We start from the raw sequence: 27706 nt of genomic DNA on the forward strand, positions 1-27706 counted from the left end.
CTGTGGCCAAAATGATAGTTAGCCCATTTGATTGATAAGCACATGGCCAACATCAGCAATCTTGCAAAACATTTGTGGGGAAAAGTATCCTTATAGTTAGGGAATCCTATGCTGGAATGAATATTTTTAAAAATATCCTTGAAAATTGCCTGAGCAATATATAGGTATATATTTTAAAGCGTATCTTAAGAATGCATAAGTGCAGAGGACAGCAATGTGGACTGAATGATGAGGATCACAGGGTATGTGTGGAAGTGGAAGATGTTTATGGGGGTGGGGTCAAGCATGAATTAAAATGATACGTATGAGTATGGCCTCACACAGCATACTGAGTCAACCTTCTTGGGGACTCAGCATATAGCAAATGCTATGCTTATTAAAAATCCTTGAAAGTGGTTTGAGCAAGGATGTCACATTGTAGCCGGGATATGCATTGAACACTTCTATATGTGAGCAATTCATTTTTTTAAAAAAAAATGTGGTATTCACTATTCAAAATGGATTAAAATTTGGTTTTGGACCTGTAGAACTGGACTGAAATGGTAAAGATGGCTTTGATCAAGTCCCTGTCTATCCCCTTTAGTTCTTTATCAAAAGCATCAGTATCTGTGTGATAGATTTGAAGATGCATATAATGAGAATTGTAAAATTGTCTTGTGAATTTTGGGAAATAGTGTAGAAATTAAATAGCTGCATTCTGAATTGCCCCTTTAGGAGAGGACCTAGTGGCATATATAACCCACAGATGCTTGCAACACAAGCTCCTGATCACACCTACTTCCATGTGATCATTCTGCCATAAGAATGTAGTTAAACCGACTCTCATTTAATGTAGCTGCTCTGACAGTTCTAAATTAAATCATTTAGTTAACTCTGTAATGAAATAATGTTATTGTCATAATCTCATTGCAAACACATTTTATGTTGTCCTAGCGTTTTTCTCATTCAGCTAATTTGGAAATCTTCCCTTGGCCTTGGGTGTAACTGTGTAACGTATCATCTTTTGATCATTTCGAAATAAGACTTTGAAAATCACCGTCAGTGTGAAAGTTTTCAGTTTTTTGTTTTATGTTATTAAATAGTATTTGTTGAAGTAAATTTTCCTTTTGATTTGTGTAATTGTCTTTTTTGTTACATGTTTCTTTCCATAGCCATTCTTTGCCCCATATGTTTACATGCCAAGGTATTACCCTGGCAGTTCTCATCTCATCCCACGTTCATCAATAAAATCGAATTTGTCCAGAGATCAGAGTCTAGTAAGTATCTTCGGGGAAAAAGTAAATGAACGTACTAACTTTTATACTAAAACTAGTCAATTATACGAAAACAGATGTTAGCGCATAGATGTGCAAGCTACTTTTTTCTTACATCAAAAGATAAGTTTAACTCAGATGATAAACCATATTTGTTTCCCCTTTTTAAAGCTAGTATCCATGGAAACTTTTGTCTTACAAGTGATTAGCTTCACTTTTGATTGGAATTAAGGCATTCCCATTTCAGTAAGTAATAGGAGTATGTATATATGCTCCTAAACATCTTCATTTATGAATTTAGGCTTTGTTTGGTATAATAAAATATTCTTTGTAATATACAGGCCTAATGAGAAGATGAAGTTTCATTCTCTGATTAGTTTAAGATGATTGATAACCAGACAGAGAGAAATAGCTAATTAAACATCCACATATTCACATTAAAGTGTAAAACATTTTATTTTTCAATTAAAATTGACTCAAAACTAAATTTTATTTATCCTTTACCATACAAATCAAGATCTTTAGATGCTTATGTAACTGTGCCATGATTCCATAAATAGAAATTGATTAATAGTCATTCCTATATTGAATTTGATTCAGAAAGGTGTAGGATTTGATCAGTTACCTCAGTTCTAAAAATAGGGGCCCTTTTAAGACAAAGGTATGCTGAAGTCTTAAAAACATTTTTAAAAATTATACAAACCAGGGGAAGGCAGCCCAAGGCCTGCAGGCCATGTTGGGCCTGTAGACTTCTATTTTGGAGGAGCTTGTTCCTCAGTTCTTCTGCAGTGGCTGCTCCAGTACTGTGTGGCTATGCAACGGTTGTCCAGGCGGAATGCCTTGGTGGGCCAGGTAAAATTCTCTTGAGTTTCACATTCCCTGTCCCTGATTTTAAAACATTGCATTTTAAGAATAATACAGTATTTGGTACCTCTTCAGCTATTGTTTCTTTCAAATTTTCACAGAGTGCTTAACCATTTGTTTATCCATACAATAATACTTTGTTGTTGTTGTTAGGATATGATCACGGAGGATGCTGATGAGGGGCTTCCTTCACCCACAGACCCCTCGATGGTAAATGAGTAGTCATGTGGTGTGGAACCTTAGCATCCCATTGCTTCTTCGACCGTAATGAGTCTGCTTTAATTATAACTGCAGTCCACTAACACTGCATCAGTGGCTTGATGAGCAAATAGAATAGATGGAGACTAATGAATGTAGTTTGTGAATGAATACAAGAGCTAATACTCATAAAATATAGCAAACTATTGGCCTTTCCCTGCTGCCTTCAGTAGTCCATGGCGTACAGTGTCTTTGGCTACGAAGGCAGTGTGTTACTTTTTCTTTAGCAGTGTTGTGCTGGCTAGTGAAATGGACTTAGTATATTTAGCTTATTCATTGTTGTAGAAGTGAGCAGTTAATGCCTTCTCTGAATGTTTTTAGTCAAATAACCCACCCACCCTCCTTTCTCAGTTGTATCAGGGCATAACGATGATGGAGATGGCAAGATTTAAAGATGAACATGAGGATGGAAGAGAGGAGGAAATGTATTCAGTCGTGAGTCTTAGGGGATCAGACAGGCTATATTTCTTGGCTATAGTGAATTGTAATATAAAAATGGTTATCTGCATCTTAGATCTTTATTTCCAAAAATCTCTCTCTGTCTCCTGAAACCACATAGTCATTAACTATTTTAGCCAATAAAAAAAACTGTGGGTATGAACCTTGGGCTATGTTGTGCAACAACTTTCACTGGTATGGTCCGAGTTGGGTTCATAGTATGAACACTTGTGCCTGTGTAGTGGTCTCTAGCAACTAGCATGGTCTACTGGGATATCCCAGCCTCCCTCCTCCTCCTGCCCACATGCTGTGCTGTTCAGTTACAGTGAGTCGACCACCACAGGAGCCATGACTGGCACAAGGCTCAAGCAAAGCTTGGGAGAAACAAGAAGGTGGCCTGATACAATGAAGTGAAAGCTGGAATGATTATGTGATAAGTTTTGAGAATCTGTCCTACTGCTGTGCTTGTGTTGAATAGCACCAACTTGGAAGCCGTGCCACTTTCACATAAATGAATACAGGAAATGTTGTTTATGTGAATGGTACTGTGAACTAGAGGTGAATTCTCTTAAATATCATCTAGGACAGAGTTTTTTAAATAAATACGTTTACTTTTTAACAGCTTTAGAAAATGGCTATGTTACAAACTTGTAATTTGTTTCATCTTGTTGCAAAATCTTCATCACTTACAAGGCTCTTATACCAGGAAAATGTAGTTTCCAATGTTATTAATAGTTTAAGGTGGGTAACTGTGTCTGTCTGTAGTCGAACAGTAAGATCCAAGTCTAATAGCACTTTAAAGACCAACTAGATTTCCAAGGTATGAGCTCAAGTCAAAGCTCCCTTTGTCAGATACAGGTATCTGACGAAGGGAGCTCTGACTCTCAAAAGCTCATACCTTGGAAATCTGGCTTGTCTTTAAGATGCTATTGGATCCACATCTTACTCTTCAATGTTGTTAAATCATTAGTTTTGATTTTTGTATATGACATGTTTGCATTTTGACATCAGAAAGAATCCATAGTTGATCTTTGTGGCTTCTGTGCAGTCCCACATTGGGGCTGCGCATATGCTGGCTAGCTACAAATGTGTCTCAACGTGTGCCTGCACAGAAGACCACTCAATGTACAACTGTTACAGGTAAGTGCAACCCTGTTTCCTAGACTAGTCGAGCAAAACAAGTGAAAGGGAGAGCATTTACAAGTCAGGCAAAAAAGGAGGAATTGTATGTTAAAGCAGGGCATTTAGTTTGCATCAAACAGTATTTTCTTATGAAAGCATGGTACAGGCATGTTTTTACTTTTTAGACTGATGACTTTATGCATGCATTAATTATAAATCTTGTTATTCTCATGGGTTCTGCAGGAATGTTTGTTAAATATAATGGGTGCAATCCAGTGAAAGTTAGTAATGACTCAAAGCAATGTTTTCTAAGGGACTTAGCTACCACTAACTCTGGCTAGATTGTGCTCCATGATCTGCTGTTAGGTTCTGTTGGCTGTGAAAGCAACAAACTTCTAGCACAAGACATTCCATAACCCGTAATAGGGATTTCCCAGCTACACTTCCAGTCCTTATGTTAACAATATTGTCAGCACATTCTGAATGTAGATTAAATTATATTATCGAACCTCTTGTGAAGCCATAATATTTTTTCATAACAAAGGTTACAAACTTTCCATATCCTATGGCCGGAGCTGGTGTTTTAGGATTATTCCAAGTGAAAAATGTAGCCAGTTACTATAATGTAGGGAAAATGTTCTTCTGTGTTTACTAATGGCCAGGATCTAAAGAGTTGCTTTAGATATGTGCAAATTAAAGACCTGTGAGTGCCCAGTGGGATTCTTGCCTCTTTTTCTCATTGGACAGCAGACTGCTTTAAAAGCTCCTTGAGTTTTGAGAGCAGTTACATGTTCAATATGGGTTGAGAAACACAGCCCCAAAGCCCCATTGGGTATGCACAACTAGCTTTGGATCCTGGCAGGAATATTTAATCAGAAGAGGCAAATACTGTTCTGGTTTCTTTTCTAATTTCTATTTTATTTTCCATCACTGTAAAGAGAAAAACTAACTGTGTACTTGCTGGTCCTTTATAGGTTTTCCCCTTGTGTTTCATGTTAAGCATTTGACTTCTGTGTCACTTTTTGTCCCTTTCTTAAAGCAGTATAAAACTGGGTTAAACAGACAGAGACAGGTACAGCAACTTTCTGCTCTTCCTTTTAGGTGATCATTACACACCATATCATACTAGCACCATGCTGGGCTGCTTATATACTAATGCACTTGAACCAGCTTTGAGATTTGCTTTGACATCCTGCTTTTTAGATTTTTTTTTTTTGCATGGCAAATACTTTGTAGAAGAATGTTTTATTAGCTATTTTAATAGAAAACACTGAACTGAAAAAGTCCCCATTTGAACTCCCAAGTTCAATTCACTCACACAGTATCCCTAGAAGGATTTGCATACTTTTCTTATTCAGGCATTGCTTTTTATAAGGATGGTTTGGATTAAGGTTAATCTCTTTCACAGGGTTTGTGCACCGGCATCAGGTATCTCAGTGTAAATGAAAAAATTGATTCTTTAGTCAGCATATTGCATGCAGAAATTACTCGCTTTTCAGTGTTCAGGGATGTCAGTGATTTTCAACATTGGTTTCTGTTACCTTTCAGATTCAGATGGAATTTTAGCTAGACTATCCTGGTTCACTTTTAACAATTCATTAGCTTATAAGAAGAGTGACTCTTGTAAAGTGAACTTAATTTTGTTCAGAACCAGCTGCTGGGGAATTTTATGTGGTCTGTGGCCTAGATTGCTACTGCTACATATTGACCAGAAAAAGTAGAAGGCCAGATTTATTGAGTGTATCATTCACAGGCTGGATATTATATAAGTATGGTTGCCAACTTCCATGAAGTGGCTGGAGACCTCCTGGAATTACAACTAATCTCCAAGCCACAAAGATCAGTTCCCTGGAGAAAATGGCTCCTTTGGAGGATGGGCTCTAATGGCAGTATACCCCTCTGAGGTCCCTCCTCTTCTCAAACCCCATCCTCTTCAAGCTCCACCCCCAAAATCTCCAGGAATTTCCCAATCTGGAGCTGGCAATCCTATAACCAAGCATGCACATATTTAGAAATGTTTCACGTGTGCATCAAATGCAAATAGGCTTCATAATTTTGCAGGCTGTGGCAGTATACACTCTGTAAACTGAGTCTTCCTCTTTCAGTCACTATGGAATAGCAAATACATCCATTGTATACACTCTTCACCATATTCTCCTTATCTAATAACAATGGATGGAATATATCTCTCTGTTTAAGAAATTTTTAGAAACAAGTAGTATAGCTGACACCTTGCTTTGCTGATAGCTTGTTGTCAGGCTTCAAGGCTTACTTAATGGTCTAAGCCTAAACATTGTAATAAGTACTTTAATAGCTTGTCCCTAAGATCATAAAATCCTTCCTCCATATTGGGTTTGTTACCTGTTGATTACTTACCTATCTCATGTCTTTTTACACTAAACCACAAAATTATTGCTGCATTATCTCCAGAATTGTACTTCTGACTAATGGATAATACTGAATAGGTTATACAAATAACAGAATTACCATTTATTCTGCTTTTGTGGACAAGACGGAAGGTTGGATCCAGCAGAAAAGTTTATGGAAGGATTTGTAAGAAAGGATCTTTCCCTACCTACTTTCCCCACATGATGAATGAAGGGAGTTGCAGTCTAGAATAGGTATAGAAATGGTATGTAAACACCTGGCTTATTTAAATGAAGTCACATCCTCAGGGCCAGGTTAATTGCATCATAGGGCACTAAAGGAACTTGCTGATGTAACTTCAGAGTCTTTGACTCTAATCTTTGAGAATTCTTGGAGAACAGGTGAGGTGCCAACAGATTGGAGGTGGGCAAATGTTGTCTCCCAAAAGAAGAAAAGTGAGGATCCGGGTAACTACTGACCCATGAGCTTTGACGCCCATACCTGGAAAGATTTTAGAACAAATAGTATTTCAGTCCTGGAGCATTTGGAAAAGCAGACTGTGATTACTAAGAGCCAGCATGGGTTCCTTAGAAACAAGTCATGTCAGACTAACCTTATCTACTTTTTTTGGTAGGGTTACTACTTTACTGGATAAAGGGAATGCTGTGGACATAGTTTATCTTAATTTCAGTAAGGCTTTTGATGAGGTTATGCATCATTTTCTTGTTGACAAGTTGGTAAAATGTAGTTTGGATAATTCTATTTTTAGGTAGATTTGTAATTGGTTGACAGATCATACCCAAAGAGTGCTTGTCAATGGTTCCCCATCTTCTTGGAGAGGAGTGACAAATGGAGTACCTCGGGGATCTGACCTGGGCCCTGTTTTGTTCAACATCTTTATAAATTACTTGGATGATGGCATAGATGGGATGCTCATTACATTTTCAGATAATACTAAATTGGAAGTCATAGCTAATATAGTAGAAGATAGAATCAAAATTCATGATGATCTTGACAGGTTGGAAAACTGGGATAAACTGGGATTGTGATCCGCCCTGAGCCCGCTGCTGTGGGGAGGGCGGAGTATAAATCCAATAAATTAAATTAACATAATGAATTAAAATAGATAAATGTAAAGTTCTACATTTGAGTAGAAAAAACATTATACACAAAATTGCAGAATAAGTGAGACTCATTTTGGCAAAATTTTTGCAAAAATGATCAAGGGGTCTTAATAGACCATACACACTGAACATTTTAGTGGTAACTAAAAAGACCAATGTCATTTTGGGCTGCATCAGCAGAAATAGTGTTTACATCATGTGAAGTGATGGTATCGCTTTACTTTACTCTGCTTTGTTTAGACCTCATTTGGAGTACTGTATTCAGTTTTGGGCACTGCAGTTTACGAAGGATGTTGTCAAGTTGAAACGTGTCCAAAGGAGGGCAACAAATACTGTGAGGGGTCTGGAGACCGTCCTTTGAAGAAAGGCTGAAAGAGTTGGGTATATTTAGCCCGGAGAGGAGACAACTGAGACATGATATGATAGCCATCTTCAAGTATTAGAAGGGCTGTAGCATAGCGGATGGAGGGGAGTTGTTTTCTGTTCCTCCAGTCTGCTGTTTTTGTCCCAAAGGCTGGTCTAGGGGTCAGGGAACTCTCATGTACTACCCCCAATGCTTGGAATATTTTTTAGACATCAGAAATCTGCTGAGGGAAGGAAGAAAGTTTGGAAAGATCTTTTCTACCAACTCCTTCCTTTGTTTTCCCACTGGATCCAGTTCATGAACTTCAGATTCCTGAAAACATCAGCTTTCATTTTATATGAAAGCAACTGGCTTGACCTTTGTGGATGACTGCCCCTCTCTAAACCTTTGTTTTACTTTATTTCTGACCTGCCTTGGTTATGCAGGCTGTTTTTCAGACTTCTTCAGGATACTATCTGTTGGCTTCTTGTAACTATGTTCAACTTAAATTACCACTTAGTTCTGGAAGTTAACTTCACATGGGGAAAACAGCCCCCAGGACAATGCTTACATTTTTAAAAGAAATGGTATAAGGAAGCAAAGAAAATAGAAAAGCTTTTCTGTCCCCTCTCTGTTACTTCAGTGATCGTCTTCGTCCTTCTGTGCAGCCCCACATTGGGACTGCGCAGGCGCAGGCCAGCCGCGGAAAAGATTTTTCTAGCTTCCAGAGATGTGAAGGGGACGTTCGGATCCACCGCGCATGCGCGCCGGTGTTCCCGCCAATTTTGAATGCATATATATCCGAACGTCCCCGGCATTCCCTCAGTTCCTTTTTCGCCACCGTACGAAAAGGTTCTATTGTCTAGCATTTATCCTCTCAGCGTCTCTTCGGAGTTTTGGATTGTGATCTTCTGGTCGGTATTTTTTCCCCTTGTCGGTGGGAGATACCGTTCATTATGTCCCAAACTTCTTTGTTTAAGAAGTGTCTTAAGTGCGGCACTAAAATGACGCACTCGGACGGCCATGAGCTCTGCCTCATCTGCCTGGGCGAGGGGCATGTTGTCGAGCGCTGCTCCATCTGTATGTCCTTCACCCCGAAGGCAAGGAGTGATCGGAAGGCCAGGCTCCGGGCCTTTTTGTGGGATGCTAACCTTCTCCCCCCCAAGCCATCCGGCTCTTCGGGAGATAGACCCCGCTCCGCCGCTCCGTCGCCGGCGCCGTCTCGTAAGTCGCCAGAGCAGCTCCCCACGGAACCGACGGGGCAACCCGTTCCGGAGGCTCGACCTGACTCCGGTTCCGGGGATCGTCCTTCCGACCGGAAGGCCAAGAAGCGTTCCGCTTCCAAGCCGAAGTCCTCCTCCAAGCCCTCGGCCGCAGAGTCTGCTTCGGAACCCCAGCCCAAGAAGGCCAAGGCGAAATCGAGGGCCAAGGGCCGTGCTTTATCTCCGGCTCCGACTGTGCGCCCTGGTACTCCATCTGGACCGGTCCTGATCCCTGACGATGTGGTGAGTCTCCACACCCCGTCTCCTCCCTGCATGCCTCCTCCGTCGGTTCCCGAGGAATTCGTGTCGTTCCCATCTTTCACGGAACCGTTCCAGTCATTCGAACGCTCCCTGCCTTCCGCCCCGGCGCCTTCGGAGGCCTCCGTTCCATTACCGTCTACCTCGTCGGTTCCGATGCCTCTTCGCTGGCCCGCCCCGGTGCCTGCTCCTCTGCCCCCTTGCCAGCCTGTTGCGGGGATTGGGAACATGACCTCCTGGCAGGATTTTGTGGCGTGGTTCCAGCAGTCGCTGCCCTTCCTGCAGCACCCTTCGGTTCCGGTGGTTTCCGTTCCGGCTCAGCCAGTCGGGCTCCCGGCATCCGCTCCTCCACCTCCTGGCTTGCCTCTGCGACCGTCGGTTCCGGCGACTTGTCCATCGGCCCCGAGCGCTCACCGGTCCTCGGTTCCGACACAAACCTCGCCGGAGTTTTCAGATTCCGAGGATGAGGAAGGTCTGGCGTCCCCGTCGGAGTGTTCTTCAGATGCGGCCTCTGATCCTTCCCCGGATGACACCGTGGGTGGGCCCCGTTCATCGTCTCCGAATGACGACTACAGGCTGTTCTCCGAGCAGATGGTGCGGATGGCTGCCGCGCTGGAGATAGACGTCTCCTCCACGACCTCCAAGCCCAAGAGTAAGCTACTGGAGGCTCTGTATTCCGGGTCCCCCGCGTCGGTGGCGTTTCCCCCTGTGGAGGATTTTGTGGACAGCGCTCTCGCGCTCTGGCAAACACCGGCGTCCGTGTCCGCGACGGCAAAGAAGGTAGAGAGGTACTACCGTTTAAAGCAGGATGATTGCCCGTACCTCTTCAGTCATCCGAAACCCTCCTCAATCGTGGCTGAGGAGGGTCAGGCTCGGTTCCGTTCCGGTTCCTCGTCGGCGCCGGCGGACCGAGAAGGCAGGAAGCTGGATGGCATGGGCAGGAAACTCTACTCGTCCGCGTCTTTGGGGTTCCGTATTGCCAACTTCCAGGCCATTATGGGGTCCTACAATCTGTTCCTCTGGAAACGGCTGTCCTCTTACCTTTCCGATCTCCCCGAGGATCGCCGCCACTTGGTGAAGGCCCTTCAAGCAGAGGCCATACGGCTGTCAAAACAGCAGATGACAGCGGGCAAGGATGCTGCCGACTCCGCGGCGCGCTCGATGGCGACTTCGGTGGTCCTGCGTCGACACGCCTGGCTCCGGTCCACTGCCCTGCCGCCTGAAAAGAAGGCGAAAGTGGAGGATTTCCCCTTCGAGGGGCCCCAGCTCTTCTCGGAGAAGACGGATGAATCCCTCTCCCTGATGAAAAAGAATCAGCAGACGGCCAAGTCCCTCGGAGTCGCCCCCTCGGTTCAGTCATCGGGTCCGAGGTATCGTTATGGTCGGTTCCGATCCTACCAGGTCCCTTACCAACCTTACCAGCAGCGTCAAGGGCGCTTCTTCTCGGGCCAGTCCTACGGTCACCGATCCTATTCAGCCCAGCAGCGTCATTCTTCCCGGCGCTCCGGCCGGTCCAAGGGCAGGCAACAGCCTTCTTCACCCAAGCCTTCGACCTCGGTGCAGAAGCCCTCGGTCTTCTGACTAAGCCTGAACGCTCCCCTGTTGGCCTCCAAGGACGCCTCCTCTGCTGCCCAGTTTCTGGACAGGCTTCGGCCTTTTTTGCCCTGTTGGCAACGTGTTACTTCTGACACTTGGGTCCTGTCCATTGTGGCCCATGGTTACAAGTTAATGTTTACAGATGCACCTCCTCTCTCTCTCCCTCCCCGTTGTTCTCCATGTTGTGATGTTATGTTGCACAATAATGTTATAGAGTTGGTTAACAAAGGTGCTGTCCGGGTGGTCAATGTCGCTGCTTCCCCGTGGGGATTTTACTCGAGGTACTTCCTTGTGGATAAGAAGGATGGAGGTTCCCGGCCCATTTTGGACCTTAGGGGCCTCAACAGCTATTTAAAGGTTGAGAAGTTTCGGATGCTGACCCTGGCACGGGTCATGGAGCTCCTAGAGGTGGGCGTCTGGTTAGCTATCCTAGACTTGAAAGACGCCTACTTCCACATCTCCATCTTTGAGGGCCACAGGAAGTATCTGCGGTTTGCCTATGGGGATTCTGTATATGAATATACGGTGTTGCCTTTTGGGCTGGCCTCTGCGCCCAGGGTCTTTACGAAATGCATGGCCACTGTGGTGGCATACCTACGGTCCAGGGGGTGCTTTATCTACCCGTACCTGGATGATTGGCTCCTAGTGGGACCCTCAGCTGACTCTCTCCAGGACCATATTGCCCTTACTTTGTCTGTACTGGCTGAGTTGGGCTTGGTGGTTAATAGGGATAAGTCCATCCTTACTCCGGGCACGGCCATTAGGTTTATTGGGGTTCATCTAGACTCACCACGGGGCAGAGCCTACCTGCCTCCAGATCGCCTGACCAGGCTTTCTTCCTTAGCCCGTCATTTCCTGCATAACCGTTACCAAACTGCCCTTTTGATCCAAACGTTATTGGGCCTTATGGCCTCCTCCACTGGGGTGGTTTTCTTTGCACGCCTGCATATGAGGCCTCTGCAAAACTGGTTCGTCCGGAGGTACAACTCCCTCACTATGGGCCAGCATCAGAAGTTCTCCATTCCCAGGGTGGTGCTGCGCTCTCTGGCCTGGTGGACTGTCCCTGGAAACCTGTCTGAGGGTTGTCCTTTTGGCCCCTTCCTAGCTGAGGTCACAGTTTATACCGATGCCTCCAACTTGGGATGGGGGGGGCGCTGTGGACAGCTTTCGGCTCAGGGCATCTGGTCTCCATCTGAGGCATCCATGCATATCAACCTTCTTGAGCTTCGGGCGATCCGTTACTCCCTCGCTTCTTTTGCAGATGCCGTTCGGAACAGGAAGATTCAGGTCCTGTCGGACAATACCACGGCCTGCTACTATCTCAACAAGCAGGGGGGAACGGTCTCGCTCAAGCTCTGCAAGGAGGCAACGACTCTATGGAATTGGGCCGTGGCCAACAACGTCCTTCCCAGGGCCGTGCACATTGCCGGGGAGCTCAACACCTCGGCAGATGCGCTGAGCAGGGTGTTTCTGCCTCAGCACGAGTGGTCCCTAAACAGGGTCTACCTCGACCAGGTTTTCCGCACGTGGGGCATGCCTTTGGTCGACCTCTTCGCCACTGCCCGCAACAAACAGGCCCCGCTGTTCTGCTCCCGGGCCGGCATTGGCCGCGACTCCCTAGGGGATGCCTTCCAAATACCTTGGTCCCCAGGGCTCTTTTATGCCTTCCCGCCCTTTCCGCTCCTGTACAAGGTTCTTTCCAGGGTCAGGGCCTACCGAACCCGCTGTATCCTCGTTGCCCCTCGGTGGCCTCGCCAGGATTGGTTCCCCCTTTTGCTCTCCCTGTCCCAGGGGCGATGCCTCCCCCTGCCTCACGCCCCGGACCTCTTAACCAGGGACGGGGTGTGGCATCACGATGTGGCTGTACTGAATCTGACTGCCTGGCTTCTGGGCAACCGGGAGTGAACCTCTCTTCTGGAGTGCTTGGGGTGATCTTGAATGCCCGGAAACCGTCCACCAGGTTGTCCTACCAGAGGAAGTGGTCACGTTTTTCCCGGTGGTTGGCCCCAAAGGGGGTTTCTCCCTTTAGTTGCCCGCTCCCTGTCATCCTGGACTACCTCCTGGATCTCTGCTCCCAGGGCCTTGCGTTTTCCAGTGTTAAGGTCCACATGGCTGCAATCTCTGCCTTCCATGAGCAGATTGATGGGAAGACCGTTTTTACTCACTGGCTTTCCAAGCAGTTTCTGAAGGGCCTGTTCAAGACCTTCCCTCCTAGGGCCCATCCCATTCCACAATGGAGTCTCTCCCTGGTTCTCTCCCAACTGATGCTCCGGCCCTTTGAGCCTCTATCTTCCTGCCCCCTGCCTTTGCTCACTCAGAAGGTGGCTTTCCTGGTGGCAATCACGTCCTCTAGGCGTGTTGGGGAGCTGTCTGCCCTGCGGTGTGACCCTCCCTTCCTGCAGTTTTTCCCTGGTACTGTCATGCTCCACACTAGCATGGAGTTTCTGCCTAAGGTAGTCTCAAGGTTTCACCTACAGCAAAAGGTGTTCCTCCCTTCCTTTTTTCCAACGCCCTCATCCCCAGGGGAACGAGCGCTACACACATTGGATGTAAAGCGTGCTTTATTGTTTTATTTGCACCGCACCAAATGTTTCAGGAAGTCTCCTGCCCTGTTTGTGTGTTACTCTGGCCCTCGCAAGGGCTCTCCTGCTTCTGCCCAGTCCATCTCTCGCTGGATTGTGTCTACGATTAAACTTTGCTATCAGCATGCTGGAGTCCAGTGTCCCTTGTTGGTTACCGCTCATTCCACTCGAGCCCAAGCTGCTTCTGCTGCCTTCCTGCGAGGAGTGCCGCTCCAGGACGTCTGCCAAGCTGCGACATGGTCCTCTGCGGACACTTTCATCCGGCATTACTCTGTGGATGTGCATGCACGACGTGACTCGGCTGTTGGCACAGCTGTCCTGCAGTCCTTGTTCAAGTAGACACTCACACCCGCCCCCATTGGTGAGATGCTAGTTACTCTCCCAATGTGGGGCTGCACAGAAGGACGAAGACGATAAACAGGGTTTCTCATCTGTAACTGTTGATCGTCGAGTCTCTTCTGTGCAGACACACATTCCCTCCCGCCTGCCCCGCTGTGAGTGTTTTGTTAACTTAGTTTCTCCGGCGGCTCAGGTGAACTGAGGGAATGCCGGGGACGTTCGGATATATATGCATTCAAAATTGGCGGGAACACCGGCGCGCATGCGCGGTGGATCCGAACGTCCCCTTCACATCTCTGGAAGCTAGAAAAATCTTTTCCGCGGCTGGCCTGCGCCTGCGCAGTCCCAATGTGTGTCTGCACAGAAGAGACTCGACGATCAACAGTTACAGGTGAGAAACCCTGTTTTTTTGGGGGCTCGTGTCTAAAGATTCTCAAGAAGTTCTGTAGTGAAAATACACCATTTCCTACAATTTTGAGCTCCCATTTATCTGTTTCGGCTTCAGTAAACAAGTTTTTGCAGTCTTTTGAAGCTAAAAAAAGGGTGAGATGATAATTGGACTGGCTATTCCTTGAAGAATAAGTTGAGTAAATACATTACTTTGTTTTAAGTATGGGCTGCTTCACTGATAGGAGAGAAACATGCATTTTGAAGATCTGTACGAGTTGTGGAGGACAGTAGACCATTGTCGCTTCTGTGGCCTCTGTTTCTGTACACAGCCATCAAAACATGCATTTGTTTCCCTCTAACTATATGTGTGCAAGCTATAAAGCGATGGAAGTGGCCTTTCTGCTATTCTCTTTCATCCCCCCCCAGCAGTAGCATTAAGACAATGAGGACTTTTCCAGAATACTTCTCTTTCAGGGCTAGTCTTTCAGTTTAATTTCTACTTTATTTTTTTTTTAAGTTCTCAGTGTAAACAGACATTCTAGTATTAGTGTGTATAGTCAGGGTTTTTCTCCACTTTGTAAGTAATTTCTTTCTCCTCATTGGAACCTTTGAAACAAACAACTTTTTTTAAAGGGTGCTGCATATGTGGGAAGAAACTCCCTTCTTCCAAAGAAAGCCCCTTTGCTTAGGAGAAGGACACACAGTCAACACCTGTTCTTACTGTTCGACCTTTGCTGGACAGGCTCAGCAGAATAGAATGGCAAGGAGGCCCCTGATAGTATACCAGAGTTCTGAGTTTCCAATTAGGTTATCTTTGTCATGCCTCAAATATGCATTGTTGGTTTTTTTCCTTGTATGGTGTGTAGGCATAATGAGCATTTGACCGTATTGCTTATATATGTACTTTTCCTTACTTAGGGAACAGGAACAATCCCAGGGCCAAGCTCAGGACCGCCTCATGTGCCTTTGAGCTCAATGACTGTTGATGCTGTCTGTGAGAAACTGAAGCAGATAGAAGGACTAGACCAGAGTATGGTGCCGCAGTACTCTGCAACGATAAAGAAGGTGAGCTCTTACTGTAAACTAGAGTGGCAATATGTAGCATCAGATGTTGGCTTAAGTATAATTATGTTTGGGAATGAGAAGAAAAGGATGATGCAGAAGCTCTCTGTCTCCTTCATGAATTTTTCAAAGGGGCCTTTTGGAGATGACCTTTTAGGGCCTGCTGTGCAGAGAAAAGGGGCCTCCAGCATAGGCCAAAAAGTATGCATTTATACCCCATTCATGGCACTGAAACAGTTGTGGCATTCTATTATGAGCCTGTTTGAGCCTGATGATCTGCAGTTTCTGCACCTGTCTTCTTGTTGTACAAAATAGCGATTCCTTTTCCAGTAACAATGATGTTGTCGTGGAGCTAATCTAGATTGGCAATGTGATGCCTTTGAATGGCTTGATTTTCAATTGGGGCAAGGGCAGTGCTATGAAAAAGCCAAATCTGTCTGTGCAACATCACTGTATGAGCTACGTTTCTGTCAAAAACGGTGGTGATGTTGCTGCCTACAGGGGTTGTGAACAGCTGTAAACCAGTGAAAAGAAACTTCGAGGATTTACCTTGCCTCATTCCCTAAGATTGCATACTGTTTAACTATTGAAAATTACAACTTGCCGTGCAGTGCCCCTGCTTCTCCTCTTCCATCATTTCATCGGATCGTCATATCAGCTCTTCAGAAATCCTATTGTTTATTCAAGTGGTATTTTTTCTAAACGTTTTCTGTTGAACTGATTTCTTCAGTGACCTTTCATTTAATTCTTTCTCTCTAGTCCTCATTGTTTTTTTTTCCTCTGTTGAGAACTTAGATGGAAAAAGAGGAGAATATGTAGTTAACGAGCTTCTATCGTGAAATTTCAATTGTCAGACATCCCCTCGATTCTGACTCTTCCAGACAATTTCCCGACATGCATGCATCTTAAGGTGCTCTTCATCTTATTAGTGCCTGCACAGACTAAAGTTATAAGAAACTAGAAGAAAATCCCTACAGAAATTGATCAGTAGTTTAAGAGAAGTGGTTTGCAAGAAGTGCTAGGGATAGAAAAGTTGGTGCATCAGCTTCAGAGAGAACAAGCCACTCCAGCGCCTAAAACGCTGCACCAAAAATGCTGTAGTTCTTGATGCTTTATAAAAAAGAGCTCTCGTACCCTACCAAACCTGAAAGGGTTTGCTGTGTTGTCAGACTGCAGCCAAAAGGAGCCTCCAAAGTATCCCACACAGCACTTTTGACACGGCCCTTAATTTACAAACATAATGTATCATTTTAATGGTTTTTCTTTTAAGTTAAAAATTATACATTCCTACATATTAAAGAAGGGGTTTTTTTGTCTTTCAGCTGAAATTTACACCGTCTGTATGTTCCTTCAACTAACATCTAATTCAAGATTTTTAAAAAGAAATATTTATATGAAACATGTTTTTTTGTTTTTTTTATTTTAGGCAAACATAAATGGTCGTGTTTTAGCACAGTGCAACATCGATGAACTGAAGAGAGAAATGAACATGAATTTTGGTGACTGGCATCTTTTCAGGAGCGCAGTAAGACCATTTTAAATCATATGTGTAAATACAAATTCTTGTTGTGTGTCCAACACCTGTGTGTGTTTTCTGAGAAGTGCCTCTGTGTTCATTGTGACTTGCATTCAGGTAAGGTTACATAGAAGCTAGAGAAAAGCAGCAATTATTTACTTCATCTCCAAAACCTAGTTCCTACCAAAAAAATTACTGTGTTTTTATATAGTAGTAACACATATGGAGTTCTGGTTTTGATAAAGCATGGGGCTTTTAATAATTGTATAGTTCATTTTTTTAGATTGTATTTTTATTTCCGCATAAGCAGATACTAATTCTTATCATAAAGCAACTTGTTGACAATGTTTTTGAAACCTTTACCAAAACAATAATTCATACACAAACATTAGCATGCTTAAAAATTCCCACATATTTACCATATTAAATACATTACCTCTTTTGTAATAAAGTTAATTTTGAAAAAGTATGTCTCTTTAGATTTATAGTAAAGAGTCCAGTAGCACCTTTAAGGCTAACCAACTTTATTGTAGCATAAGCTTATGCTACAATAAAGTTAGTTAGTCTTAAAGGTGCTACTGGACTCATTACTAGAGATGGGCACGAACAGAAAAAAACAAACAATGATGTTCATTGTTCGTTGCCATCCACGAACAGGGACTCACGAACAACCACGAACATGGCCCTGTTTATGAACATGTTCGTGGCTGGCTGTTCGTGGGGGCCAGCAGGCTCTCCTCCAGCCATCATCCAAGTCAAGATCCCTACCGCACCACTCCCAGAAACCTGATCTGAGCAGGCAGCAGGAAAGGTACCAATAGTAAATAATAGCTTGGCCCAGAGCCTGGCAGCAGCCCTGGAACCTGAAGGGGTAGATCCCTATCCCACCACACACAAAGAAAATCCAAGCTCCTATGCACTCTCTCTATCAAAATGCCAACAGCAGCTGTCTCTCCCTCACCACTGTCTGCAAACTAAGCCAGAGCTGGGAGCCCCCCTCTCCCCTGGTCTTTGCTCCCTTGTAAAAAACGTGGAGCTCCACGCTTGAAAGGAAGACCTGCCTATTAAGCTAAATTTGGCTTAGATTGGGGTTTCCAGGGCAACAGCAGGAGTTTAGACAGAGTTCAGGCAGTCTCTGCCTAAGTTGCCAAGGGAATTGATTGCAGGTGCCGGACTGTCTGGCTTGATGAACAGCAAACGAATGAGGCTTGCAACGACCACCTGTTCGTTTAGAATGGGGCCTCACAAACAGCTTGTTCCCGAACAGCAGATTGGGCTGTTCATGGCTTTTTTTTTGTTCGTATTGCTGTTCGCGCCCATCTCTACTCATTACTATTTTGCTACTACTAACACGGCTAACTCTTCTGGATCTTTAGATTTAGAAATCCATTCGCTTATACTAGATCAAGACTCCTGTTTCCAGTATTTCACAAACACAATCCTTGCAACTGTAATCAAATGAAGGAACAAATTTCTTAAATCCTTTGGTATAGGTTTAACATAATTTATAACTAAAATCTCTGGGGTTAACTGAAAGTCCACCCCATACCTTTTTTAAGGGTGTTCACCATTTCCTGCCAGTAAACCTTTGCATGTGAAGAATTTTATCATATATGCAGAAAATCGGCATTAGGTGCCTCACAAAACCAACATTTATTACGACAAATTTATAAATTCTATCTAATCTTTTGGGGGTCATATACTACTAGTCTAATTTTTAAAAATGGTTCTCCCTATACTATAAACAAATTGAAAATGATAATCCATATTTTACTATGTATTTCCAAACTTGGTCTGGAAATGGATAACCAAGTAAGGACCCCACTTGGAGAGCTATTATATACTTTGTTTATACTGCAAAGAATATTTGACATTAAACAACCCTCATATTTCAATAATAATAATTCATAACTAGAAGAGTTACTTAATAACATGCCTTTTCAAAAAACTATTTCTCAGAATTGACTTGACTTGGTAATATTCAAACAAGCTTATCCTACCATTACTTTTTTAAACACTGCATTATAATCTAACAGCTTATTTTTATTTTACAGCATGGAATTTTTCTTTATTTAGACTATAAACAATAACATAAAAGCTATAGACAACATAGAAGATAAAAAACAACATTCTAAAAAGAAAACACACTAACAATACATAAACAAGTGAAAAAAGAAAAAAAACCTTAACTAAACTACAGATTGAGTTCTGATTTTCTCTGCCACAAATATGGATCATATTCAGAGTCTCACTTATTCTAAATTAAACATAACAGCCCTCTTTTCTATTGTTCATGATTCTTAATCCATAAATCCAGATGTCATCAAGTCCTTATTATCCATTTCATGTAAAAAGTCTATAAACGGTTTTCATTCAGTCAAAAATGTAACTAATGTCTTTTCCCTAATCAGCGAAGTAAGTTTTGCCATTGACGCAAACTCCAAAACTTTTATCTACCATTCCTCCACTGTAGGCAATGTTGGAGTTTTCCACTTTTGCGCATAGAGTACTCTTGCTGCCATAATCAAATATAAAAACAAAGCCCCAAAGCTTCTTTCCAACTGGCTGTCTGTTATTCCCAACAAAAAAGTCTTTGGTTTCAACTGGATTTTAATCTTCAAAATCTTCTGAATTGATGATTGATTATTAAATATCTATAAGAATGTAAACCTACTCTCTCCCATTTAAATACAGAAGCTAAATGAAAAGCCTGAAGGGTGATCTAAGTCCTTATCTGCAGAAACCAATGGAGAAGTGTTTGGAGCAAGCTTTTTCGTGGATAGGTTCCAACTGCAGAGTAGATTATGAAATTGTCATTGTTGTAGACCTTTTACCTATCTTGTTTATTGAACCAAATAAAAGCTCGTAGCGGAAACTTCACATATATCTGCTCTATCACAATCTCTGTTTGATTCTGGCTATCTAAATACCATTTTGACAACTGCATTAGCTTAGACACATCATGGAACAACTTAATTCTAGGTTGCATCTTTCATTTATTTGTACCCCACTTTTCCCCCAAGTGGAGATCCATCTACTCTATTTTATCTATCACAACCCTTTGTGATAGGTTAGACTGAGTGGGTGTAAATGGCCCAAGCTTCCATGGCAGAGTGGAGATCTGAACCTGGGTTTCTCAGATAGTACTACAACACTACAATCACTACAGCAAACTGGCTGCCTTATGTTGATAGCTGGCACAATAGGAGGGAGAACATTTCCTCCCAGGGGCTTACCAATAAGCATTGTCTTGGAACTGTTCCTTGCACTTTTGGAACTTCTCTCTCCCCCCGCCCCCCATTCCTGCTCCTGTGAGACAGCTGGGAAAAATCTGGTAGCTCCATACACCACCCTATCTTTGGACTCTCAATGAGAGCAGATGGGGAGACCTTATGCTAACCCTTTCTTGTACCTTCAAAGTTCCAGATTACTGAATAGAGGTATTTATTATAATGTTTTAAAAGAATACTTCTATTTTACCTCTTCAAAGGCCTGATGGAGACAGCTTAAAATTAAAAACCACAATATAAAAAAACAAAAAGCATCATACATAAGCAATATAAAAACTGTAAAACAGAAGCAGACCATTAAAAAACTAATAAGATAAAATCCCTGATTAAAAGCCTGGTTAAAAAGGGGGTGTTTTGGCCTGGAGCCTAACAGAAATTAAAGTAGGTGCCAGGAGAAGGTGTTCCTGAGGTGAGGTGCCACTATAGAAAAAGTCCTATCTCCGCCTGCCTCACTTCTGAAGGCCTAGAGAGCAGGGCTTGAGAGGCAGATCTTGCAGATTGAATAGTACTGGTGAAGATGGTCCTTAGCTTGTGCAAATGTCACAGACTTCATGCTCCAGGGAAGAAAGCACTATTGGGGAAATGAACATGGTAAGGATGTGACGGAATAGGGGAAACACAAGGGGCTGGATGGGAGAAACACAGAGGAATGCCAATACGGCAAAGAAACAAAAACCCTAATGCAGCAAGTTGAAACTCTTCCTTAGCATTTCATGTATGCCTTTCTTGCATGGACACATCCCTGCAAAACCAACTCTTGGTGTCTTTTGCGTTCTTCAAGAGTAAATGTGCATGGAAGTTCCTTTGTCCTAGGAAATTACAGGAACTGGCAGAGCTCACACCCCTCACCGGTGTGTGTGTGTGTGGGGGGGGGGGTAACCTGCCATTTCCTGCTTGTGAGAGAAATAGCAATAATAACTGATAGCAATAAGTTTTTGAAAAGGTGATGGATGGAACATAGGCGTTTAGTTTTTTAAGTAACTTCAATATATTATATGTCTACTTGAGTGTGTGTTTTTCTGTTGTTGTTCTGTTGTTATCCACTGCAATTGTGGCTGCCTGGAAGGTTTCTTGACTTTCTGGAGTGACCTTCCAGGAATTATGAAGGGGGGGGGAATGGATCAGAATCCCCCCCCTCAAATCTACTTATGGAGACTCTATTTGCAGAAATTTGATGTCTGTACATAAATCTATTTGAATAAATCTGCACACTTTTGTGGACTTTTCTCCATAGATTCTTATCCTAACAATTTCAATCAGATTTTAGCTTCCTTTGCTATCCTACCAGCATAATAATAGCTCTGTCCTTCATGTGTTAGGTACTTGAAATGAGAAATGCAGAAAGTCAAGCAGCCCATGAAGATTCTCGTGCGGCGGCTGAACATTCCAGCACAATTTCCCATAATGATCTTACTCGTCGCCCCACACTGAATAGTGAGTTGCCTCATACGGAACTTACCGGTCTCTCTGGTCAACCTCCCTATGCTCTCAACTTTAGCTTTGAAGAGCTGAACACTATTGGTTTAGATGAAGCCCCTCCACGTCACAGCAACCTGAGCTGGCAGGTAACTGCAAAATAGTCTTTTAAAAAAATTCTTTTCTTTGTTTGAACTGTAGCAGTTGTTAATGGTATGCACTGCCCTTTTAAAGAGTTAAAATCTACACTGAGTTGTGGATATTGATAGCTTGTGCATTAATGTATATGAGAGGGAAGGGCATCCCTTGATGTCTGTGTAATTCAGTATCCCTGAGCAGAGTGCAGCTGCATGTCCCATTCCAGCTCCATACGTACACAGAACACCCCCTCCCCCCAATGCCTGGAAGTGTTTCTCCATTCACTTCAGTGGAAGGAACATCTTTATATATACAAAGAGATATGTTACTGCTTGTAGAATGAAATGCTTTTTTATGGGGCAGGTGGGGGGATAGTTCGGCATGTCTAGAACATTGAATGTTCCCTCCACTGCAAAGTATGTGCTGTACTGGTTATTTAATTCAGTAGATTTTTATCCCCTTCTTCCTCTAAGGAGCTCAAGGCAGAGAGTACCTGGTTTTCCCCTCCTCCTCAAAATAACCCTGTGAAGTCAGGCTGGAACAGAGTGACAAGGACCAAGGTCACCCAGCAAACTTTGTGGTGGTGTGGGGAATTGAACTTTGGTCTGCCAGATCCTAGACTGACTCTCTAATCACTATACCATGCTGGTTTTCTCTGGTTATGAGGGGTCAGAGGTCAAATGTCATGCACTTCTGTTCACACCTGTGAACTCTCTGTTGAGAGGCTCTTGCTGAGTCTTTCAAAAATCATGTGAACAGATCTTTAATTTATGCCTAAATTGAGTTTCAGAGGTTAATAATGATACTGTCCTAAGAGCTGCCAAACACTCCTGTAACTAATATGGACTTTTTTCCTCTTTGTACAGTCACAAACTCGAAGAACTCCAAGTCTTTCAAGCCTCAATTCTCAAGATTCTAGTATTGAAATTTCAAAGCTTACTGACAAGGTACAGGCAGAATATAGAGATGCATATAGAGAATATATTGCTCAAATGTCACAACTAGAAGGGGGTGCAAGTTCTAGTACTGTGAGTGGCAGGTCTTCTCCACATAGCTCAGCAGCTTTTTATATGGGCCAGAGCACGTCAACAGGCTCCCTGCATTCCAGCATTGAGCAAGATAAGGGAAAGGATGCGGAACAGAAACAAGATGATGGAAGAAAGTCATTCTTGATTAAACGGAATGATGTAGATTACAGTACATCAGGTGTGTCTACTAATGATGCATCTCCGCTGGATCCCATTACTGAAGAGGATGAAAAATCAGATCAGTCTGGCTCCAAGCTCCTCTCTGGGAAGAAATCTTCAGAAAGAACCAGCATTTTTCAAGCTGCAGACCTAAAGCTAAAGGGAGTAGCTTTGCGCTATCAGAAACTTCCAAGTGATGAAGATGAGTCTGGAACAGAAGAATCAGATAACACCCCCCTGCTCAAGGAAGGTAAAGACAAAAAAATAGAAGGGAAAGGAGAGAAGCAGCCAAAATCCCCAGAACATGGGTCTGAGCCCATCAGAACCTTGATTAAAGCCAAAGAGTACTTGACAGATGCTCTTCTGGATAAGAAGGATTCCTCTGACTCTGGGGTGAGATCCAGTGAAAGCTCTCCAAACCACTCCCTTCATAATGATGGAGATGACTCGCAGCTTGAAAAAGCGAATCTCATCGAGCTGGAAGATGATGGCCGCAGTGGGAAAAGGGGAATCCCTCATAGTTTAAGTGGCCTTCAAGACCCAACATTGGCCCGTATGTCGATTTGCTCAGAAGATAAGAAAAGCCCTTCAGACAGTAGCTTAATAGCAAGTAGTCCTGAGGAGAACTGGCCGGCTTGCCAGAAAGTGTACAATTTAAACAGAACACCCAGCACAGTCACTCTGAATAACAACAGTGCCCCAGCCAATAGAGCTAATCAAAATTTTGAGGAAGTTGAAAGCATCAGAGAGCCTTCTCAAATCATTCTGCGCCCTGGATCAAGTTCTAATGCCGTTGCAGTGCAGAATGATAATCTGAAAGGTGTGGCCCACAAACGAAGCCAGCGTTCAAGTTACACCAGGCTTTCAAAAGATTCTTCTGAGCTCCTTACTGTTACTGGCTCTGATGCTGCAGGCTTTGGCGAAGAGAGAGAGAGTATTCTTTGAGAGGTCCAAGTTCATGCAGCCTGCCTGAATAATATCAGTTTTAATGCCTTCCCTACATACTCTCCTGCTCCCCCTGATCAGGCTTTTTATTGATTTACCTCTCCATATCATGGTTTGTAGTCCCCGTCTTCTCACCTTGTCACTATCATGAAAAATTAAGGGCATAACCCAACCACAGTTAAGCCTCATAGATGTCACTGTGTGCTTTAAGCTTGATATAACATCAAGAGTAAATGAGCAGTCCCTTCTCAAATAAAGGCATTGTTAAACCTTTTCTACAGAAGCAGAAGTTCTAAAAACTCTGAAAAGGAAGCTTTTTTTAGTTTTAAGATGATGTTGCAGAGATGAACAATTTTTCCAACAAACCCAATTGGTAATTTTAAAAAATGAATTGAGTGGAATGGGGATCGTTTTATGTCCAGTGATGCGGAAAACATACAGAAATACCTACTAGTTTACATTTTTAAGTGTTGTATGTGACAGTTGAGTAGTGATGGTTTAAGTACAAATCCCAAAATGGATTAAATAGAACCCATTCATTGCTTTTCATTAAATGAGATGGTTCTTGGAAACATTAAATGTGTAAGGAATACGGTCAAGTTTTAAAAGGATTGCTGCATGTTGAAAATGTTAGTTGTGCTTGAGGTTTGATGTCATTCTCTGTAGTTGAATATAGTTGTGTTCAAGTAATTCCAAGTTCAAATAAGTGACACTTGTGACCATGGTGTTTTTATCTGAAGTCATATTCAGGCTGGTGCTTAGATGTAGCCTTTTAAAATTTATTATGAAATATTTCAGTTTTCAGACAAGCGTTTCTAAATTGATCTGGCTCTGTCTTATTGTGGAAGATGAAAAATTAGTAGTTGCTGTTGCCTTGAGAGTAATTAAAAACCTAACGTTTGGCATAGTCTAGCAAATAAGCTCAGAATGTTTTCCATTCCAGTAGATATCAGTAAACCATACAGCAAACGAAATAGGTGTGAATTTCACAATGATTGGTGAATCATATGTATTCCACTACTATAGAGGATAATAAAATAATGGACATGCTGTTCTTGTGTCTGAGGGTTTTATTTACTATAATGGTTGTGACTTCATTTGATTGGCTGGCACTAGGAATGCAGTCAGGATATAGGAACCCATGTGGGACTCCTTGATACTTCAGAACCACAAATTCCAGCAAAACGTTGAGTGTGCTTCAGCTTACTGATTTCTAACAACTAGAGAATGCTGCATATCCTAATGGCATGATGTATGAAGCAACCCTTAGATCTTTTTCTAGTGCTATAAAGAAATGCTGCTTTTTAAGGGGAAAAAAGACTATGCTTTAATTAGTGGGTTACGTTTTTATTGAAAATATAATTGGTTTTTACAGGCTCAACCTAAGTAAAACAGAAAGGTGAGAAATTCTGCATAATGAGAATGAAAAGCAAGGAAGATAGGTGAACGGAGCGAGAGAGAATTTCCAAAAGCCCAAGAGAAAGAAAAACAGGTCTGGGTTAGTGTGTAATGTGTTGAAAATTGCCAGTGGCTAGGAATGAGTGAATGTCTATGGTAATAAAATTACATTATAAAAGTATTTATATACTGCATTTTGTGTTCCTAACGCTTTTTCATTCATGCCATCTTTGCTCACCATGCCAGTCTTTGCATTGCTCAAGTGTTGGGAGTTCAAAGGATAGTAGCCTGTGATCAGGGGTGGCGCAAGGGTTTGTGGTGCTCACGGCTGGCTGGGTGCCCCTCCCGTGCGTGCAAGCGCACGCGCACACCAGCCTGCGTGATGAAGTCACACATGACGTCATCACGGGAGCGCGTGCACACGCACCACCGCCACCAGCCCAATCACTCTGGCGGGCGGCCTCCGAGCTCTCCCGCTTGGTTGCCTGCGCCACCACAGATGCCTGCCCGTGGTGGCTGCACCCGGCTGGGGGGCTTGTGCTGGCAGCGGCATGGGGCAGGAGGGATAGGAGGCTTCTGCTTTGGGGGGCACGCTCCCACCCCCCGCGCCTCCTCCAGCGCTCTTTCCGGCACCCCGTACCTGAGGCCACCGCCTACCTGGCCTCTATGGGCGCGCCGGCCCTGCCTGTGATGTAGGTCTTAGCTCTGTTGACAATGTATGTCGACCACTAATGGTTTTTATTAAATTCTATAAAGAAAAATGTATGAAATATACCAACACAATAAATATCTTTGAGAGTTAGATTTAAGCACTTGACTTTTCAGAATGCTGGGTCAGCCTGTATCATTGGTTGAAAATATATCCAAAGAAACAACTCGACATTAGAACATGAGAATGTAGTAATATCTGTTGGAGATCTAGGCTGCTGGAAGAGTACCAGCTTCTCCTCCTCCTGTTACTAACTACAAGTCTTTTATTATTTTGACAATGACATCCAAGCTCTGGACTTGTGCACACTGCAGAATATGTATTTGATACCGCATGGAACTTGTATATTCATGTGAATAATCATCATTTTTGTATGCAATGTATTGGAAAAATACACAGGCTATTAGACTCAGTTTTCCTTGCCCAAATGGTTGGAGTCTAGTTGATTTTTCAACGTTCTATGCAACATTCTTGTTTCATGACTTTGTAATTTAGAGTAGAAGGGCAATTGCTGGCAAGCTTCAAATGTTCTACAAGTAATTTTTGATCTCTGAAATCATTATTAAAAATTCTGAATGCTTCAAACACTTCTCATTATGCTTCCATCACCTCTTAAGTTAGTCAGTATGTGCATAGCACAGATAAGACTTCAGCACGAGAAAATAAATAGGCTTGCCAAAAGTTATGCTAGAAGCTTCCTGAAGTCATGTACAGGATCTGTAACTTCTGACTCAGTTCTATGCTTGAATGAAAGGACTTACTTGATTTTGCATAATCTTACAATTTTTGTTTTAATGACACCTGAGCTTTGATTGACAGTTTCAGATATAATGGAATGTATGTAACAATCATGCATCCTAGTAAGAAGCAGCATTGTCTATTCAGAATCACAGCAAAAAACAAATCAGACCCTACAACTGTTAGCCATTGTTGACATTCTTAGAAGTTACATTCTTCCAGGTGATTCCTTGCATAGTAGCCCGGTTACAGTGCTAGAATTCTCCCGTGTGACCCCTATCAGTCGGTTTGCTTTCTGTCTCAGTCAAGAAAGATGCCATCTCAGGATTTCCTTCAGTGCATTTTATTGTTTTTGTTTCTTCTACCTCATGGTGGAGATGAGGAAATATATATTCTTCTTTTGACACTCCACTATTCTTTCACCTGAGCATGCGGATGTATCCACAGGTATGGGGATGATGAAAAAATTTAATTTGCATTTTCCAGTATGAACCCCTCTCCCAACCTGCCTTCAGCGCAGAAGACATTTAAAATAAATGAGGCACTAGGTATTCCTTCCTCACTAGCTCTGAAGGCACCCATCTGTCCTAGCTGAGCATAGAATAACAGAAAATGAATTTCCTTTATACAGCAGCTGCGACCCATCTCCTCCCAACTTGCTTGAGAAAGAATTCAGAATAATAATCTAGATCCCTTTTCCTAATTGATTTAAAGCTATTTGCTTTATCCATGAAGAGAAAAAGGCCAGTGGCCAAATGTTGTGGTCATGGGAGGTCATCTTGCTAATGATGGTGCAAGGGTTTCCTAATTCCCAGCTCTTAAATTTTTTAATAAACAGAAAACCAGTCCTTTGTTAGCACATATAGGTAGATATGGGCACGAATTGAAGTACGAATCAAATTTTGTGACTAATCCAGCCAATTTGTGTTTTGCAAAAACACATTTTGTGGGGCTGCGGTTTTCACAAAATTCACAACTTTTTGGCCTTTGATTGGTGAACGATTCGTGATGCCAGACAGGCTGGCACCGATCTATTGATTCCCTAGGCAACATAGGCCCGGAATGTCTGCAGACCTTTTGTTGCCATTGGAAACCCCAATATTAGCCCACA

General features: G+C 43.0%; 1 protein-coding gene across 3 annotated transcripts in view; it reads left to right on the plus strand.

Annotated features, from left to right (window-relative positions):
• Positions 1-25269, plus strand: part of KIDINS220 (kinase D interacting substrate 220) — a 78300-nt gene extending 53031 nt beyond the window's left edge. Inside the window, exons 25-31 of one of the 3 annotated variants that reach the window (XM_054970199.1) lie at positions 1152-1256; positions 2271-2327; positions 15115-15261; positions 16685-16783; positions 21384-21629; positions 22485-22565; positions 25126-25269. In XM_054970199.1, coding sequence (XP_054826174.1) covers positions 1152-1256; positions 2271-2327; positions 15115-15261; positions 16685-16783; positions 21384-21629; positions 22485-22565; positions 25126-25140 — 750 coding nt within the window. In that variant the 3' untranslated portion in view covers positions 25141-25269. Of the gene's footprint in view, positions 1-1151; positions 1257-2270; positions 2328-15114; positions 15262-16684; positions 16784-21383; positions 21630-22484; positions 24801-25125 lie in introns of those variants that run through there. The other 2 variants (XM_054970182.1, XM_054970191.1) reach the window with 2 other exon arrangements.
• Positions 25270-27706: the final 2437 nt, after the last annotated feature.

The sequence above is a fragment of the Eublepharis macularius genome, chromosome 1, assembly GCF_028583425.1.
Source record: "Eublepharis macularius isolate TG4126 chromosome 1, MPM_Emac_v1.0, whole genome shotgun sequence".
Lineage (NCBI taxonomy): Eukaryota > Metazoa > Chordata > Lepidosauria > Squamata > Eublepharidae > Eublepharis > Eublepharis macularius.